This window comes from Giraffa tippelskirchi, chromosome 6 (assembly GCF_054371585.1).
Source record: "Giraffa tippelskirchi isolate mGirTip1 chromosome 6, T2T-mGirTip1v1.2.pri, whole genome shotgun sequence".
Classification (NCBI taxonomy): domain Eukaryota; kingdom Metazoa; phylum Chordata; class Mammalia; order Artiodactyla; family Giraffidae; genus Giraffa; species Giraffa tippelskirchi.
Genome location: NC_137280.1, coordinates 63,341,630 through 63,359,310, shown reverse-complemented (window position 1 = coordinate 63,359,310; position 17,681 = coordinate 63,341,630). Strand labels below are relative to the sequence as shown.

Genomic DNA, 17,681 nt, shown 5'->3' with positions numbered 1-17,681 from the left:
CCTCAGATATGCAGATGACACCACCCTTATGGCAGAAAGTGAAGAACTAAAGAGCCTCTTGATGAAGGTGAAACAGGAGAGTGAAAAAGTTGGCTTAAAGCTCAACGTTCAGAAAACTAAGATCATGGCATCTGGTCCCATCACTTCATGGGAAATAGATGGGGAAACAGTGGAAACAGTGTCAGACTTTATTTTTGGGGGCTCCAAAATCACTGCTGATGGTGATTGCAGCCATGAAATCAAAAGACGCTTACTCCTTGGAAGGAAGGTTATGGCCAACCTAGATAGCGTATCTAAAAGCAGAGACATTACTTTGCCAACAAAAGTACGTCTAGTCAAGGCTATGGTTTTTCCAGTGGTCATGTATGGATGTGAGAGTTGGACGGTGAAGAAAGCTGAGTGCCAAAGAATTGATGCTTTTGAACTGTGGTGTTGGAGAAGACTCTTGAGAGTCCCTTGGACTGCAAGGAGATCCAATCAATCCATCCTAAAAGAGATCAATCCTGGGTGTTCATTGGAAGGTCTGATGTTGAAACTGAAACTCCAATACTTTGGCCACCTCATGCGAAGGGTTGACTCATTGGAAAAGACCCTAATGCTGGGTAGGATTGGGGGCGGGAGGAGAAGGGGACGACAGAGGATGAGATGGTTGGATGGCATAACTGACTCGATGGACATGAGTTTGGGTAGACTCCGGGAGTTGGTGATGGACAGAGAGGCCTGGCATGCTGCAATTCATGGGGTCACAAAGAGTCGGACATGACTGAGCGACTGAACTGAACTGAATGGTCTAGTGGTTTTTCCTACTTTTTTCAATTTAAGCCTGAATTTGGCAATAAGGAGTTCATGATCTGAGCCACTGGGTGTTCATTGGAAGGACTGATGTTGAAGCTGAAACTCCAGTACTTTGGCCACCTCATGTGAAGAGTTGACTCATTGGAAAAGACCCTGATGCTGGGTAGGATTGGGGGCAGGAGGAGAAGGGGACGACAGAGGACGAGATGGTTGGATGGCATCACTGACTCAATGGACATGGGTTTGGGTAAACTCCGGGAGTTGGTAATGGACAGGGAGGCCTGGCATGCTGCAATTCATGGGGTCGCAAAGAGTTGGACACAACTGAGTGACTGAACTGACTAAACTGAACTGATCTGAGCCACAGACAGCTCCCAGTCTTATTTTTGCTGACTGTGTAGAGCTTCTCCATCTTTGCATAAAAAAACAATATCTGGAATCCAGGCATTCTTTGCAAATGTTTGCTGGTAGTAAATCTTGGATGCTACCCGCAGAGAAGACACCCTACCTGGGAGCACCTTGGCAAGTGGAGGCCCCATTTCCTGCCCCTCCAATAACTCAAAAAACTCTTTATTCTTTCAAGAACCATTATTAAAGTGACTAGTAGTTTAAATCACATTGTCTTCAAAATAGCACATTCACATGCTATCAAAAATGTCAGAGAAGAGCTGATAGGGACAGGTTGCAAGAAGTATCTGAACATTCCTCAGGAAAGGAGAAACAAAACTTAATTTTCCTTTGATACCAAAGACTCATCATTCCCTAACCCTCCATTACTCCTGATAGGCCCTACTTTATCGGCTCAGCCCTAAATCACTGACAACTCTTTCACTGTTGACCTAGAACAGAGAAATACTAATAATCTTGGCTAACTTTCATTGAAAACTTGGTACTGAGAACTGTGTTAGTCCTTAATGCCACTTCATCATCTGATCAGCTCAGCCACACCATGAACGTGTTCCTGAGGGACATTCACCCTATACAGCCATCCCCACCCTCCTTCACTTTGCGCCCTGCCCTGGGAGGCTGGTCTGTACAGATTATGTTGCCTCGTCTCATGGCCTCCAACTTCTAGTTGGGTTGGGACAACAGGGAGCCTCAAAAGAACAGGAATTTGGAGACAGGAAGGAAAGTCAGTTTGCCCCCAGCCTTCTGTCGAGTCATTTCTGTTGGACTAAGGTCAGGACTTTTCTCAGAGACCTTTTTCAACAATCTCTTCCCCATTTTGGTTCCTGTTCCTTCTTTCTCCCAACTTTCCTACTGGCTTAGGAGTGGCCGCAGCTCTGTACTACTAACCTGGGTTCCCTTATGAGTCAGGGTGGTTTCCAAAACCTTTCACACACCTGTAATTTCTCCTTGTGTGAACAAGGCCTGTTTGAATGATCCTCACCTGAATACAGCAGCACCTATTTCCTGTTGGGATCCTGATGCATAGCTATTATTATACTCATTTTACAGAATGGTCTAGAGGGGTAAAGCAACTCATCCAAGGCCTCACAGCTAGTCAGTGGCAGAACTGGATTTCATAACCAAACCTGTCTAAATCCAGAGCCCACATTCCTAACTGCTGCACTGTAGCAGGGACAAATAGTTCTAGACAAGGCAGGTGAGCTGAGAAGCCTGGGAGATGCAGCCTGGAGCAACTCCTGATGCAGCGGGTGGAATCACACAGTACAGGCAGTTTGCTTATCAGTCAACCCCTTTATCATGCAGGGAGTTAAGGCATGTGAATTTGGGGTGAAAGATGAACATCCTCCTTGGGACTCTTCGACCTAGAATCACACTATGATACTGGGCAGAAAACATCTCCTGGTGCAGAGAGGCTGGGAAGGGCTGTCAGATCTCACTTACATTCAAATTCTGGCTGGGAGTCCCACTCCAGGGCTCCTTTGGGCTTTCTTTAACCATCCCAGCTGAACCATGAAAGGCTTCCCGAGGGGTAGAGGCTTATTTAAAACAGCCAACCAGATCTAGACAGGCAATAATTGAATCTTTATCCAAAAGGAAAAACAGGGCCCCTTTTGCCCCTGAACATCTGATTCATTCACTAGATTCCAGGAGAATGCATAGGGGGAACTCACTGAGGAGTTCCCGCGGAGAACACACTTGCATCTAAGCAGGACAGTCCTCTGGGTGCTGGCTTCTGTCTTCCACCCGGCGAAGTTCAAAGATCTTTCTTCAGTGCTGCATCATTGAGGCTTCCTCTGCAGGGGGAGCAATTCATCATCTCAGACTTCAGATTAAATGGAGAGAATTTTTAAACTTAGTTACGTATACACATTTCCATAAATTGTTTTATGATAAAATAAGATGTCTAGTTCCTCTGCCTAAAGCAAAACAAACAAAGAAACAAAAAGTTTAAGCAAAGACTCTCAAGTATGTTTTCTTCCAAGGAGTTCTGTAAAATTACCTCTTGTCTGCATCTCAGCCCTCGCTACACTGAGGTTGTGTTCACAGGTCACCCCTGCACCAGAAAGTGAAGTCTTTGTAGGCAGACCATGTGCCTTTTTCATCTCTGTGTCCCCAGCCCACCACAACACCTGGGACACAGCAGGCACTCAGTAAATACTGTGAGATGAAGAGACACATGAATGCCCCCCAAGCATCCTGCAAGGACTGTCATCAGAGTATTAGCCAATTATATATTGACTCATCAGCATCATACACAAAGGCAGACACCATATTTCATTTAATTTTATACTTCCTATGTTTGGAGCATCATGACTGCTTGAAATATGTTTTGAAGGGAAAAAAATGGTAATAGAGATGTAGCAAATAAGAAATAAAGCTTCATTAACTCTTGCCCTCTTGCACTATGAAAAAATCCCTATTACTCTAGGCAGTCATTTGAAAACTTTCTCTTGTTTTTTTCTACTGCCCCAGCTCTCACCCTCACTCCTGGCACCATGAATGTGCCCTGGACAGTTTAAACTAGCTCCTGGCTTTGTAGCCCAGCCTTGAAGTTGGAGTCTTCTTGCAGCTTCTCATGGACCTCTGTACAGTTTCCCCAATTGAAACTTTTTTCTTAATGGCTTGTCCACTGCCTTCAGTGAGAAATCCCTGTTAGGGCCCAAGTATCTTTCATAAATTCCCATTCAGGACTAGTGGGTAGGGGAGATCAGACTGAGGAATGCAGAGAGAAAGAAGCATGAATTTTGAACTGAGTATACATGATACCAGACAGTTTTCATATTCAAAGTCACAGCACAGAGACTCCTCAGCAATCCTGCTGATAAACACACCGTAATTGCCAAGAAAGAATCCAAAGGAGAACTGAATAACCCCTTGAAGGCAAACCAGAGCATGTTAACTAAAAGTGATGACACCACAATTACTGACAAATGTTTGCTGAGCAGAAAGGGGGTGCCTGTGAAACGCCGCAGGGCATCGAGATGGTGAGGAGCAAGTTCCACCAGTTAATGAAGTGCTTCTGAGCAAGAGTTTTGTCTAGAAGGTTTCTGAAAGAAGCCACGGTTGCACCAGCTAAGGCCCCTGGGAACTGAGAACAAACTCACTCTCTGGCAGTGGGGACATGAGAAATCCAACATCGCCATGGCTACCAACAGAGCCTCTCTCAAAGCGTTTCAGGAATCTCTACTGTTTGTGGGCACATTCCCCAAAGGCCAGCATCTCTCTGCTCTCTGACACTTCCAGTGGTTGCCTCTCTTCACTGTCCCTCACTCCAGTTGAAAAGCAAGAGGGCACCCTTACACTCCACTCATGCTTGGGACCCTTGGTGACACTCATCTGGAATGCCTCCATCAGACACCCTGCTGGAGAGGTGATCCCAGCATTTTTGCTTTGCCAGAAATCCCGTATATTCACAGATCCGGATATGGATCTTTGTCAGCATGCTCTTAAATTCCTAACAGGATTGGAGGGAAAAAATAGACCCTCATTGATGTGACCGATATGCCAATTAAGGACGCAAGTCTTTCTTCTTTCACTTTCTGTGTTGTTTTCCCAACACAATTGCAGAGGCAGGTGAGTGACAAGTAATGTAATCTCTGTGGTATGTTTGCCACAAAGAACACTCAGAAATCTTCCCACGGGGGCCAGTGGTGGATGTTGGTCTGCATTTTTTCAAAGAAAGTAAGGAAAATGTGTAGATTGGTTTAGTAAGGTAACGTTTTGGAAAACAATATAAATTAAGTTTTAAATTAGCTTAAGTTTTTACTAAATCCAGACTCTCCCAACCAACTAACAAAACAAATAAATATTAAAAAAAAAAATCCAAAAAGAGAGTCTGTGAGGTTTTCTATTCAGTGGTTCCCAACATTGCACATCTATTTGTCTTTTCTGGCCAATATATCTCCTTTATTCCTAAAGGGATCTCAATTCACTTTTAGAATGGTGTCTCTTAAAATTGCCCCTTCCGCAACCTCTGGCCAAATATGAGGCTCCACTGTGAACTGCCAATGATCATATCCCAATTGGTTAACCCTGGGTTTAGCATCTGACCCACAGCAGACCAATCAAAGTTCTTCCCAGTGATTTTCAGAATACAATTAAAGAGGAAAAGATCTGTTCCCTTTGAGTGGGAAGCTGAAGAAGTGATCCCTGGATTCCAGAAATGGGCAAGTGCTTTGTGTAAAGGAATGAAGATGACCTGCAGAGAAAGGCAAAGACATGATAAGGAGACATTCTGGTCCTTGGTCTAGGGTATATTTGGTAGATTGATACATAATGGGCCCCAATAAGCCATGCTTCCTGGGACACACAAACTTACACAGTCCCCTTCTGCATTAACTTGGTCGGGTCTTGGCCAAGTGACTTGCTTTGGCCATAGGACATCAGCAAACACAATGCAAGCACAGGCTTGAAAAGCACTTACACCCTGGGACCTACACTTTCTCTTGCTGCTTTCAGAACTTTGTCTCTGGCCTGCTGGAGATAGATGACCTGGCCAAAAGTCAGCAACAGTTGCCAGACACGAAAAAGACCATCATAAACCATTTGGTCCCAGTCACGCCATGATGGAAGATAAAAGAAAAGCCCAGGTGTCCCAAACATCCCAGCCAGCTAGCTAAGGTCACAGCAGTAGCACTACACCCAGGTGACACCACATGGAACACAGAGGAGTTTCCCAGTGAACCCAGCCCAAGTCACCATCCACAGATTCATCATCAAATAGATGTCTGTCTGAACTTAAACTTAAAAGTCACTAGGTTTTGAAGTGGCTTGTTATGAAGACAAAGCTGACTCATACAGCCTTCTTGAAGGTACTCTATCCTTGCTTTTCTCATAAAGGCAATATATTCCCCATTTTGTCCAATTTGCTGTGTAGGATTAAGTGCTTTCCTAATAGCCAATCACTCCTTTTCCTTTGACTACAAAATCCTCATTTTGTGTAGGGAGGCAATGTATGCAACTATTATGGATGTGAGAGTTGGACTATAAGGAAAGCTGAGCACAGAAGAATTGATGCTTTTGAACTGTGGTGTTGGAGAAGACTCTTGAGAATCCCTTGGACTGCAAGGAGATCCAACCAGTCCATCCTAAAGGAGATCAGTCCTGGGTGTTCACTGGAAGGACTGATGTTGAAGCTGAAACTCCAATACTTTGGCCACCTCATGAGAAGAGCTGAATCATTAGAAAAGACCCTGATGCTGGGAAAGACTGAGGGCAGGAGGAGAAGGGAACGACAGAAGATGAGATGGCTGGATGGCATCATCGACTTGATGGACACGGGTTTGGGTAAACTCCAAAAGTTGGTAATGGACAGGGAGGCCTGGCATGCTGCAGTTCATGGGGTCGCAAAGAGTCGGACATGACTGAGCGATTGAACTGACTCACTCTGTCCATTTCTCTAGCAGCTATATATGGTCATGTGACATAGTTGAGATCTTAAAGAAGGATATGAACAATTAATAAGATGGACCATACCTCTTCCACTGTCTACCTTCTTTCTTACTAGAACACAGATATGATGACTGGGGCCATAGCAGCCACTTTGAGTGAATAGGTAAAAAAAAAAAAAAGTGAATGAGCCATGAGTGAAAACTAAAATAAAAACGAGATGTCAGACCTTATACTATTGAGCTTCTAAAGCGATGCCAGTGATCGTCTAACTCTAGAAGGGTTATTGTACAACAAAATCAGAAACTCGGTTCCAAGACACCTGTGTAAAGTGAGCTTCTGTTACACACAGCCAAATAAAATCTTAAATGATTTAAGTTAGATTTTTGTCATTTGTGATCAGAAGTGTCCTGACTAGTGACTGGGCCTTTCCTCTGAGGAGTCCGCTGGCTACTTCTGAACTGTACACCTGAAGGTGCCTGATCCCCCTTACTCTCAGATTTGCTTGTAGACACAAAGTCATTTCTGTTTTCTCCCTGAAAATAAATGAGATAGTGGATGTTTCCAAAAAGTATTTTATCAAAATCTAAAAAAAAATAAAAATAAAACATACATACTAGAAATAAATAGCATGTAATTGCTTTGTTCCTATTTTGGACCCTAAAAACACCAAATAAGATTTAAGAGCCCCTATTCTAATCTCTTTACTTTATTGGTTCTCAAAGTGGAGGCCGCAGACCAGAGCATCAGCATCTTCTGAGAACTTGTTAGAAATGCAAATTCCCAGGCCCTAGCCCAAACCTACTGAATCCAAACCATGGGGGTAGGGTATTTCAACAAGCTTTATAGGATATTCTGATGTAGCTAGGGTCTGACAGCCACTACCTTAGGATAATTATTTGCCAGTTTCTTGTGGATAATTAAGTCTTGGCTCCTTTTCTTCCAGTCAGTGTTGGGTACAGCCAAGGGTTTGGAGTCAGAGTCCTTAGTGTCATAATGTGACCCTGTCATATTGTCTGTGACATCTTGGGCCAGTTGATCAACTCCTAACTCTTTGGGGTCCTAATTTCTGTACAGGTAAGATGGGATATTACCTGATATGATTGTTTAAAGGTTAAATGTGATGAGACCAGCAAAATGACTACTCACTGTTCTGCTACATGCAGGTACTGAACAAAGTCAGCTAGTCCTTTAAAGTCTGCACCTTAGTTATGTAGCCACGGAAACAAATGTCTGGTGTACATAGTCATCTTATCTTAAAAAAAAAAAAATGCCCTAAATTCAGTTGAAATCTTCCAATACTCCTAGATATTCCAATTCAGCCAGGTGTCAAGACGAAGAGTCTATCTTATTTCTTACCTGATTTACTGGCATTTACTGACACTCATCACTCCCTAGTGGTTAATCTGGCCTTTCCTGGCTGATGCTGGAGGAATTTACCTCTCCTAGAGCATTTCCATCCTCCTCACCTCCAAGGGTCTTCCATCAATCTACTTCTCTCCATTGAACCATAAACAGCCTCCAACCTATCACAAATGCTCTCAGAGTTAATCACATTCAGAAACAACCATTCATTCACAGGAACCAATTCAGAAACACTGGAGTGTAAGATAGATATGGGAACATAGTCTGTTTTTCTGTTTGTTTGTGTTTTTTTATAGTTTATTGTTTTGAATAAGGAATCCACATCCATAATTAAAAGGTTTAAATGTTTAAAAAAAGAAGATAATGCAAAGTGATTCTCTTTTCACCTCTAGCCCTTAGGTTCCTACTCAGAGGCAACCATGCTTATGAGCTTTTTAGGTAAACTTACATAGTCTAAAAGTGGAAAAATCATGAGAAAAAACATTGTGTGTGTGTGTGTCTATGTATCTCTCCTTTGTTTTCCACAAGATGTAGTATATTATACACAGCTTGTACCAGGAATATGGAAAGCATGACTAATAAGACTAACAAGAAATCTTGATAATCTGCAAAGTTTGACATAGGGGAAGCCTGATAATCTGGGTGGTATTTTCTGCAATATAAATGAAACTTATCCTGTCTGTGTGTCTCTGACCGCACGCAGTTGCTCCCTGATGGCTGTATCCGTGTGTGTGTGTGCTCATGTACGTGCAAGCATGTCTCCTTTACTCTGCACACAACTGTGCCTATACACATCTTTGGGGATCAACTTGGTCTCTACCACACTAGCCTGGTCACTCATCAGTCCTGACTTCTGGTCCCTGGGTTGAACTGCCCCTGGAAGGCCTTGAGATGGTAACTGGCTCTCTGTTAATTTTTCTCATGCCCAAGTCTTGTGGCAACAACATAATTTACTGGGGACTCACACTTGACACTGCTCAAGCTTTAAAGCCCAGTCTCTCTGCTGTCCACCTACTTCTCCTGCACTTCTCACACCCCCTGACAAGCATCCTGTGGGGTCTTAGTCCATTCCTCCTGCAGTTTAACAAATGTGGAGAAACCAACACAATTTTGTAAACCAATTATCCTTCAATTAAAAAAATAAATTAATTAAAAAAAAAACAACCTGATTTCCACCCTCCCCAAACACACACACACACACACAAAAGAAATGGGAAACATGGGGCCCAGGCCTAGGCTCAGGGAAATTCCCAAAGGAACACATCCCAGAGGACCTGGGATGGTGTCTCTAGAATCAGCTTGGACAAAGCGGGGTTGGATGTCTCCATTAGTAGACTTGAATCCTGGCTTCATTACATGAGAGCTGTGTTGTCTTGGTTCTGGAGGCTCAGTTTCAATATATGGAAAGTGGGATAATAATAATTACATATAGATTGATTAGAATTATTTTTAAAAAGACAGAACACCAAATAGTAAATATTATATGTTGTTGTTTAGTTGCTCAGTCGTGTCCAACTCTTTGTGACCCCATGGACTGTAGCCCGCCAGTCTCCTCTGTCCACAGGATTTCCCAGGCAAGAATACTGGAGAGGGTAGCCATTTCCTTCTCCAGCCGTTCTTCCCCACCCAGGAGTCAAACCTAAATCTCCTGCATTGGTTACCACTGAGCCACCTGGGAAGCCCAAATACTATAGGAGAATGATAATTTTTCCAAATTTTAAGTTACATTCCTGTATTTCTAAAAGAAATTCACCCTCAGAGCTCTGGCTTTCTTTCTTTTTCTGTAAACTTTACTAGCACATGTAGAAAGCTTACACATAAGGGATACAGAGATGATCAAGACACTGCCTTTGTCCTCTAGAGGCAGAAGATACGGTGGAGACAGCCGGCCAGTTCCTACAGGTCATTGTAGGCTTCCTTCTCTGGAGGTGAGATGAAAAACTCTGGAAACTTGAGAGCATTTATCTACCTGCTGTTGACAAAATAAAAGGCAGAGGTGGGTCTAGGGTGGGTGTGACTGCTGGACCAAGGTCAAGAGTGGAAACACAGGTTTCCTGGCATATTTCCTCGATCAGGCCCAGGCTCACACAGTCACTTGATTCCCCACCCAGCTCCTCTCCAGGATTTTTCAAATACTCTAGCCTCTGCCACAGCTGCTTTCATTTCTGAGCTTCCAGATGAGCAGCGATGGAGGATTCGCCCTTTTCTGCACCCAGGCATGTCCTTCCACCTTTCACATGCGGGGGCCCGATGTGACCTCCAGATGAAGTGTCCTAAAACAAGCCTCTGAGGATAACCTGTCAAGCACACAATTTAGCAACAGGGCAGGGAATCTTTCCTGGCTTCTACAGATAGGGTCTTATATCACAGCATGAGATTTGTTTAGCCTTATCTTAGCGCACAAGAACAAGTGATGCCACCCCTATTATAAATCCAGCATTCCTGCATCTGTGGGTAGGTTTCTGCGTAAATCTTCAGGAAACACTCACTGACTGTTCACTTTTATTTGCTGCCTTTTCCTAGCTCCAGGCTCACAGAAGCATCTGTCTCACTAGAGGACACACTGGCTTTTATCTGTAGAAGGAACAAAAGACAAAAGATGGGAGCAACCAGTGTCCCTGCTGTCACCACCCAGGGCACATGTCTCCTCTCTCAGCTGAATTGCTCCTCCCCCCTCGACTAGGGCCTGAAATATCCACTGGGCCCTAGTAAGCTCTGTCTTCGACAGCCTGGAACATCAGAACTCATCAGCTTTCACCCCGTGACTCCTGTAGACTTGTTCAGGACGGTTAGTACCAACAGATGAGGCTGAGCGGGGTGAGGAAACTGTCCAAGTGGGCCTAAGTAGCATCAGTAGGCCCAAGACAAAAGACCCGGATGAGGAAGTGGAGCGGAGGGGGGGAACCCTCCATAAGGGCCTACAACTAATTAAACATCAAACATCAAAGTAAATGTCCTTAGCCTGAGTGTGTCTGTCTCAAAGATACCAGCATGGCCTAAAAAAAAATGTTTTTTAAAAAATCATTAGCAATAACAACAGTAGCTTTGGCATCCTTACCTTATAGAGTGCTAGGCTCCACTGGGCACTCTTTCATTTGCCCTTTACCTGCCAGGCCCATTACCTTGCAGAGTTTACAATAGCCTAGAGAGGGGTGTACTGTTAAAACTAGGGAATTGAAGCACAGAGCTGTTAAGTAATTTGCCCGAGGTCACATAGATATGAGGGATAGATCTCAATTAGAACACGTGGTCAGACTTCTGAGTCTTTGTTCTAAATCACTGCTTCCCAAGACTTACCAATCACCAGCATCACCTGCTGCTGCTGTTGTTGTTTAGACGCTAAGTTGTGTCTGACTCTTTGCAGCTCCATGGACTGTAGTCTGCCAGGTTCCTCTGTCCATGGAATTTCCCCTGAAAAAATACTGGAGTGGTGACCTTGCTGAAATGCAGATCCTGGTTCAGCCAGTAAGGGGTGGGGCTTGAGATCCCACATTTCCCAGCATGCTCAGCTCCCAGGTGAGGCCCATACTGCCTGTTGGTAACCACTGTTGGAGAAGCAAAGGTCAGTCTGACCTAGCCCTGCAAAGTGAAAATGTGAGTACCTCTGTAGATCCACCAACTGCTGTCCATAGAGAAAGGAGAACAGAAAACGAGAGTGAGCTGGTAGAAATTTTATAAATATTTGACTTTTATTTTATGTATGCTAAAGCTAATAATTATTTTACAAATTGGTCTTGAAGGTCATTTTATTATATTCTTACTTCATTCTTCTAATGATTTATATCCATGTTATTTTACAAGGGTATCTGTTCACAAAAAGCCAGAAGTTATAACACAAACAACAAAACAAACAACCTGGCCCTTTTTTTTTTTTTTGAGATTATTTAAAAATTGCATCTCTAAACTACTACACTGTCCTTGGGAGTCTAGGACCAGGGTGCTTGTGGGTCTGTGTGTGTGTGTGTGTATGCCTGTGGGTGTGGGTAGAGGTACCTGTGCATATCTCTGTCTGCCCCACTTCAATTCTCATTTCATGTAGTTTCCATTTCTTTATGGTTCTAGGGTCATTTCCCTGGAAAATTCCATGGACAGAGGAGCCTAGGGGGCTACCATTCATGGGGCCACCAGAGTTGGACACAACTGAATACCTACAGCACAAAGCCCACTCACTGCATGGCAAGGATACAATGATATAAAGCACGTAAAGTGCTTAGCACAACACCTGGAACCATCCCTAGCGATCAATCAAGCAGATAAAATTATTATTAGGGGGAATAAAACCAAACAGCAGTAAATAAATTCATATCAGACATTCATCGACTTATCAGCATTTCTGAGGAAATGCCTTGATACTCTGCTAAGCACAGGGAAAGCAAGATGCTTCTCTCAACAAAATTAAATTAAAATTTCTTCTTCAACTTAGAACAGTTAAGGGCCCTATTTCTCACAAAAGTAGACAACTACAGTGAAATTTTAATCCTAACCATTATGCAGAATAGTGCCCCAAGGCACTGCAAGACGTCTGATCATCAAGCAAAAATGTAATTATTTTCTTTCTGCTCCAGAAACTTAGGCAGGTGAGTGAACTAACACAGTTTAGAGAGGCCTGAAACAAGGAGGTTTTATTTAACCTTCAGTTAAGCAGAAATCCAGTTAAATAGAGATTGTCAAGGTGGGAGGGTTCCTGATGATTTTAGATTCTGCCTGTAAGTCATTTACATAATAACTCAGGAGGCAGAAGGCCCTGGGGCTTGAGGATGAGGAAGAAAAAGGACTGAAGATGGTATTGGTAAGTGTTGATCTAGTCCTTCACCATAGGGACAGAAATTTGTAAATTGCTAGGTGAGGGAAAATTCCCCTGGTGGGAAAGAAATCTTTTTGATCTTGCCAAAATGGCAGACATCATGCGCAGGTTAGTGTTGTGCTTAAGTGCCTGCAGGGATGTAGTGATTCAGTACAACATGCTGAAATCCAATTTATTTATCCTAGTTGGCACATCCCCAAAGCTCTAATGACTCAGACCCTCCCATGGTAATACATTCATTTGTCAAATCAGTCAGGGTCCCGAGGTTGTTTTTTTCCCCTCTCCCTGGGCCATCTTTATATGGAAAGTTCAGGTTCCTGTTCCTAGCGGGGCCATCTTCCATCAGTTTGTTTCTGCAATCAGTATGCGTGTGCTAAATTCTCAGGAACGTGTCTGAAACCCTTGGACTTAACTGCTCTGGGGGAATCATGGCCCAGTTAAAGGAGGAGGAAGAGGAAAAGGAAACACTGAGTTAACGCCTGCATTTTGCTTCACCAAGAAGCTCTGTCCTATTGTGTGTGTCGATGGGACACACAGTGGTTGGAGTGCAAAGAGGACATGTCTAGTGGGGCTTGGATATAGACATGCCTGGGTCCATATTTGTAACCAAGTGGGACCTTACGGGGCCTTCCCAGGACAGGGCTCCCCCATATCCTCCATTTTAACTCCTCTCTTGAGTACCTCGATAATAATAGCGTGTACGTGTATGTGCCCAGTCATCTTCAACTCTTTGTGACCCCATGGACTACAGTAGTCCGCCAGGCTCCTCTGTCTAGGGAATTTTTCAGGCATGAATATTGGAGTGGGTTGCCATTTCCTACCCCAGGGATCTTCCTGACCCAGGGATCAAAACTGGATTCTTTACCACTGCACCACCTGGGAAACCCTGATAATAATCGTATTTGATGAAAATTTCCTGAGTTGTTTTGCACATTTTAAAACCCCCCACCAAATGGAAGATGTTAACTACTTGATAGCTCCAGGCCTCCTGTAGCCGAAGGACTGATAAAGTTCACCTCTGTGACACCACCCCATTTCCTTATCAGCCAGTCAGAGAATTGTGTACAATCTTTTCTGGTACCCTGTCACCAACCCCCACCTCCCCACCCCAACCTGGCTTTTGAAAATGCTTTCCCAAAACCCTTCGGGGGAGCTGGAGGCTTTTTAGGACAGGAGTCATCTCCTTGCCTGGCCCTGCAATAAACCTTTCTCTGCTCCAATTTCAGCCGTTTCAGTTTGTTTGACCTCACTGTGCATCAGAGATATGAATTTGCATTAACATATCCAGTTGGATGACTTGCCAGCTGTGTGATAGGCACAAGTCACCTCTGACATTTCATCTTCTCCAGCTCTAAAATGGGAGTTAGGTGATAAGAGAACCCACCCTGTAAAGCTGTGATGAATGTTGACCAGGTAATGATTACAAGTAGTTAGCACAGTATCTGGCATAGAATAAATACCCTGTCATCTTGGAGAATAGGACCTCATCTTTTTGCTAGTTCATAATGAAGAGTGACAGAATATACTACCCCCAAATAGGCCACTTTGGTACAAGGATTATTTTGAATTGAAGGCAGTCAAATAACTCATTTAGTCAATTGGAATCAACCCCTCATGCAATGAACTTTAGCAAATTCTTTTCTTTGTTCTCTTTAATAGGCCCTTATTGCTTTCCTCTTTCTCTTTTTTTTAAAATTTCTCTTCCTTGACCCACTTTACTCCATCAAGCTTCTTCCTTGTTCTACTTAACACCTTAGTTTTGCAAACATGAGCACATCCCTGAAACTCAAAATCACTTTTTGAAGAAATATTTCTCTTGACACATACAGGATGAGAATATTATGCTAATCCAAAGAAGAATTCATTTATTCAGTACATATTTGTTAAGCCTCTACTGTGTGCAGGACATGACACTGGACACTGAGGGTGTGACAGTGACATGTCAAAGTCTGGGTTCCTGGAGAAACAGGCAGTGATGAGCAAATAAGCAAATAGCATCACTACTACGATGGGCTTCCCAGGTGGCACAAAGTGCTGAAGAACCCGCCTGCCATTGCAGGAGACACAAGAGACAGGGGTTTGATCCCTGGGTCAGGAAGATCCCCTGGAGGAGGAAATAGCAACCCACTCCAGTATTCTTGCCTGGGAAATCCCATGGACAGAGGAGGCTGGCGGGCTACAGTACACAAGGTCACACAGAGTTGGACATGACTGAGTGACTAAGCACTCACTATTGGTACTGTAACAGGCATGTATAGGAAACAAGAAGAGGCTGAAGAAGAGTGAAGTGGGTAGCAGGCTGGTTAGCAAAGCTCTCTCTAAAGGAGGCGTTCCCAACCTCCAGGATCTAATGTCTGATTATCTAAGATGGAGCTGATGTAATAGTAATAATAAAGTGCACAATAAATGTAACGTGCTTGAATCATTCTGAAACCATCCCCACCCCCGACTCCGGTCCATGGAGAAATTTTCTTCCACAAAACTGGTCCCCAGTGCCAAAAAGTTTGGGTACCACTGCTCTAAAGACTTGACTTAATTGGAAGCATAAAGAATGAGAGAAATTTAGCTTAGTGAAGAGTGAGATAAACCAAGGACTGGAGTGGCTGAGACATAGAAGGTGATTGGGAAACTGGCAGAAAATAAGGCCAGATGGATGATGAAAAGTCACACTTGTGAATTAATGCAAAGGCAACGGCTTCATCACCCACAGATGGGACCAAGAAAAGTGTGGAGTATGAAGAGGGGAACTCAGCCATATGGGTTGCAATCTTGGGCAAGGTGGGTAGTGGGAGGTTACCCTCCACTCCAAGGCACTGTCCTGTACCTGAATCTTGGCTCTGCAAATCACTAGTGGTGTTGCCATCTACAAGATGCTTAAACTGACTACTTCTCTGCTTTTGATTCTGTAAAATGTTGCTCTTACAACTGTTGAACTTCATCTTCTTCAGCATTAATGGTTGGGGTATAGACTTGGATTACTGTGATGTTCAATGGTTTGCCTTGGAAACAAACTGAGATCATTCTGCTGTTTTTGAGGCTGTACCCAAGTACTGCATTTTGGACTCTTTTGTTGACTCTTCAGGGCTACTCCATTTCTTCTAAGGGATTCTTGCCCAGACTAGTAGAGATAATGTCATCTGAATTAAATTTGCCCATTCTTGTCCATTTTAGTTCAGTGATTCTTAAAATATCAATGATTCCTAAAATGCCTACCTCATAGGTGAGCATTAGATGAGTGAATGCATATAGAGCTATTAGGATGGTGCTAGATACAGTAAGCGGGAGAAGGCAATGGCACCCCACTCCAGTACTCTTGCCTGGACAATCCCATGGACGGAGGAGCCTGGTAGGCTGCAGTCCATGGGGTCCCTGAGAGTCAGACACGACTGAGCAACTTCACTTTCACTTTTCACTTTCATGCATTGGAGAAGGAAATGGCAACCCACTCCAGTGTTCTTGCCTGGAGAATCCCAGGGACGGGGGAGCCTGGTAGGCTGCCATCTATGAGGTCGCAGAGTCGGACACGACTGAAGCGACTTGGCGGCAGCAGCAGCAGCAGATACAGTAAGCACTCAATAAATATTAGCTAGTTCTATCCTGTTTGTTTAGTAACACCTTCATGAATTCTCTGAACTTGAGGCCAGATCCTCAAGCATGAAGGTCCAGAAACCCCAAAATAGATAAAATATATAAAATACTAAAAGGTGATAAGTGAGTTGAATAAGTGAGAGAGAGAGCAGGAAAGGGGAAAAGGGTACTGTAGATGAAAAATGTCTCCTGCCATATCAGTAAACAAAGGATGTTGCAGTGATCAAGCCATCAGCCACTGCAGCTGCTCTGCTCTGCACCCTGAGGAGATTCAGGAAGGAAAACAAAAAACAAACCAAAAAAAATGAGATATTGTCCCTACAAAGTTAAGGTGCATATTAAAGGAAAGATCTCAGTGAGCCCAGGCTCTTGCATCTTCCCATAAATAGAAAAATGTGAAATTCATTAACTTGAGATATTCAGTTTTTCTTTAATTAACAGTAATCTTTCGGTTTTTGACTACCTAGGTTTTGTTGCAAAAGTTCCTATCTAGCTTGGCTCCACTTTTATCATTTTTGTAACTGTCCCTCAGAGCTATATGAGAGATTGACTCCTGGGCTTAAGTCCTCAGTAAGTCTGTGGAATAAAACCTAATTCTCAACTTTTAGGTTGTACCTTTTTTTTTTTTCCCCCAGGGGACAGTATATATAAAAGGACATTTGAAATTTTAAACAGGGCTGTCAGGGAAAGCTCACCAAGAAGCTAACATCCGAGTCAAGACTGAAGAGCATGCCATCAAGTTTTCTGAGGGAAGACTTTTCCAGGCAGCAGGAACAGCGTATGCTGAGGACATGGGGGAAAAGCATGCCAGCCATGGGGGAGGAACAGCAAGGGGACAGTGTGTCTGGAAGTGTGAGCGAGGGGGCATCAGAGAGGTAATGAGGGAGGCAGGCAGCGCGGTGGGGCTATTTTAGGGACTCAAACCAAGCTAGACCCTGTGGGGCTCCTGGGCACAAAAACCTTTCTATGTCCCCCATTTCTTTGATTACAGGAAATAGGTTTCATTCAGCCTCCATGATCTTCCCTGAGTTCCAATGGGAAGATTCAAGCAGAAGTTAATTAAGGAAAATAGGAGATGCAGAAGCAAGGGAAGAACCAGCAGTCAAGAGAAAGAATGGGGTAGGGTCCTCGTTCTCCATCAAGGGATACACACAGATTTGAGCTCTTTTGCAGACACTGAAGCGACAGTGTGCTGTCCACAAGTGCACAGAACCCAGAGTGGTTGGAACTAGAAGGTTGATGATACTGACTCTCACATACCTCCACCCCACCAATCAGAAGACTGTCCATCAGCTGATCATGTGTTCTTTGAACCATTGCTATAAAACTC

General features: G+C 43.7%; 1 protein-coding gene and 1 long non-coding RNA gene across 4 annotated transcripts in view; one reads left to right on the top strand and one right to left on the bottom strand.

Moving 5' to 3' along the window:
- The window catches only part of LOC145511219 (uncharacterized), a 321,565-nt gene that overhangs the window by 295,467 nt on the left and 8,417 nt on the right, over nt 1-17,681 (bottom strand). For both annotated transcript variants that reach the window (XR_014057648.1, XM_081504081.1), the window contains exons 3-4: nt 11,257-11,381; nt 2,877-2,999 (exon numbers count right to left, since the gene is read on the bottom strand). Coding sequence is in view for 1 of the 2 variants with exons in the window: in XM_081504081.1 (XP_081360207.1) it covers nt 2,877-2,907 (31 nt within the window). In the remaining variant the exon portion in view is untranslated. The remainder of the gene's footprint in view (nt 1-2,876; nt 3,000-11,256; nt 11,382-17,681) is intronic.
- On the top strand, nt 7,601-10,911 carry LOC145511224 (uncharacterized). 2 transcript variants are annotated; one of them, XR_014057677.1, is made up of 3 exons: nt 7,618-7,671; nt 9,821-9,887; nt 10,483-10,911. It is a non-coding gene; the product is annotated as an uncharacterized LOC145511224 (long non-coding RNA). The 2 variants fall into 2 exon arrangements; XR_014057678.1 differs by lacking the exon at nt 9,821-9,887 and having other exon boundaries at nt 7,601-7,671.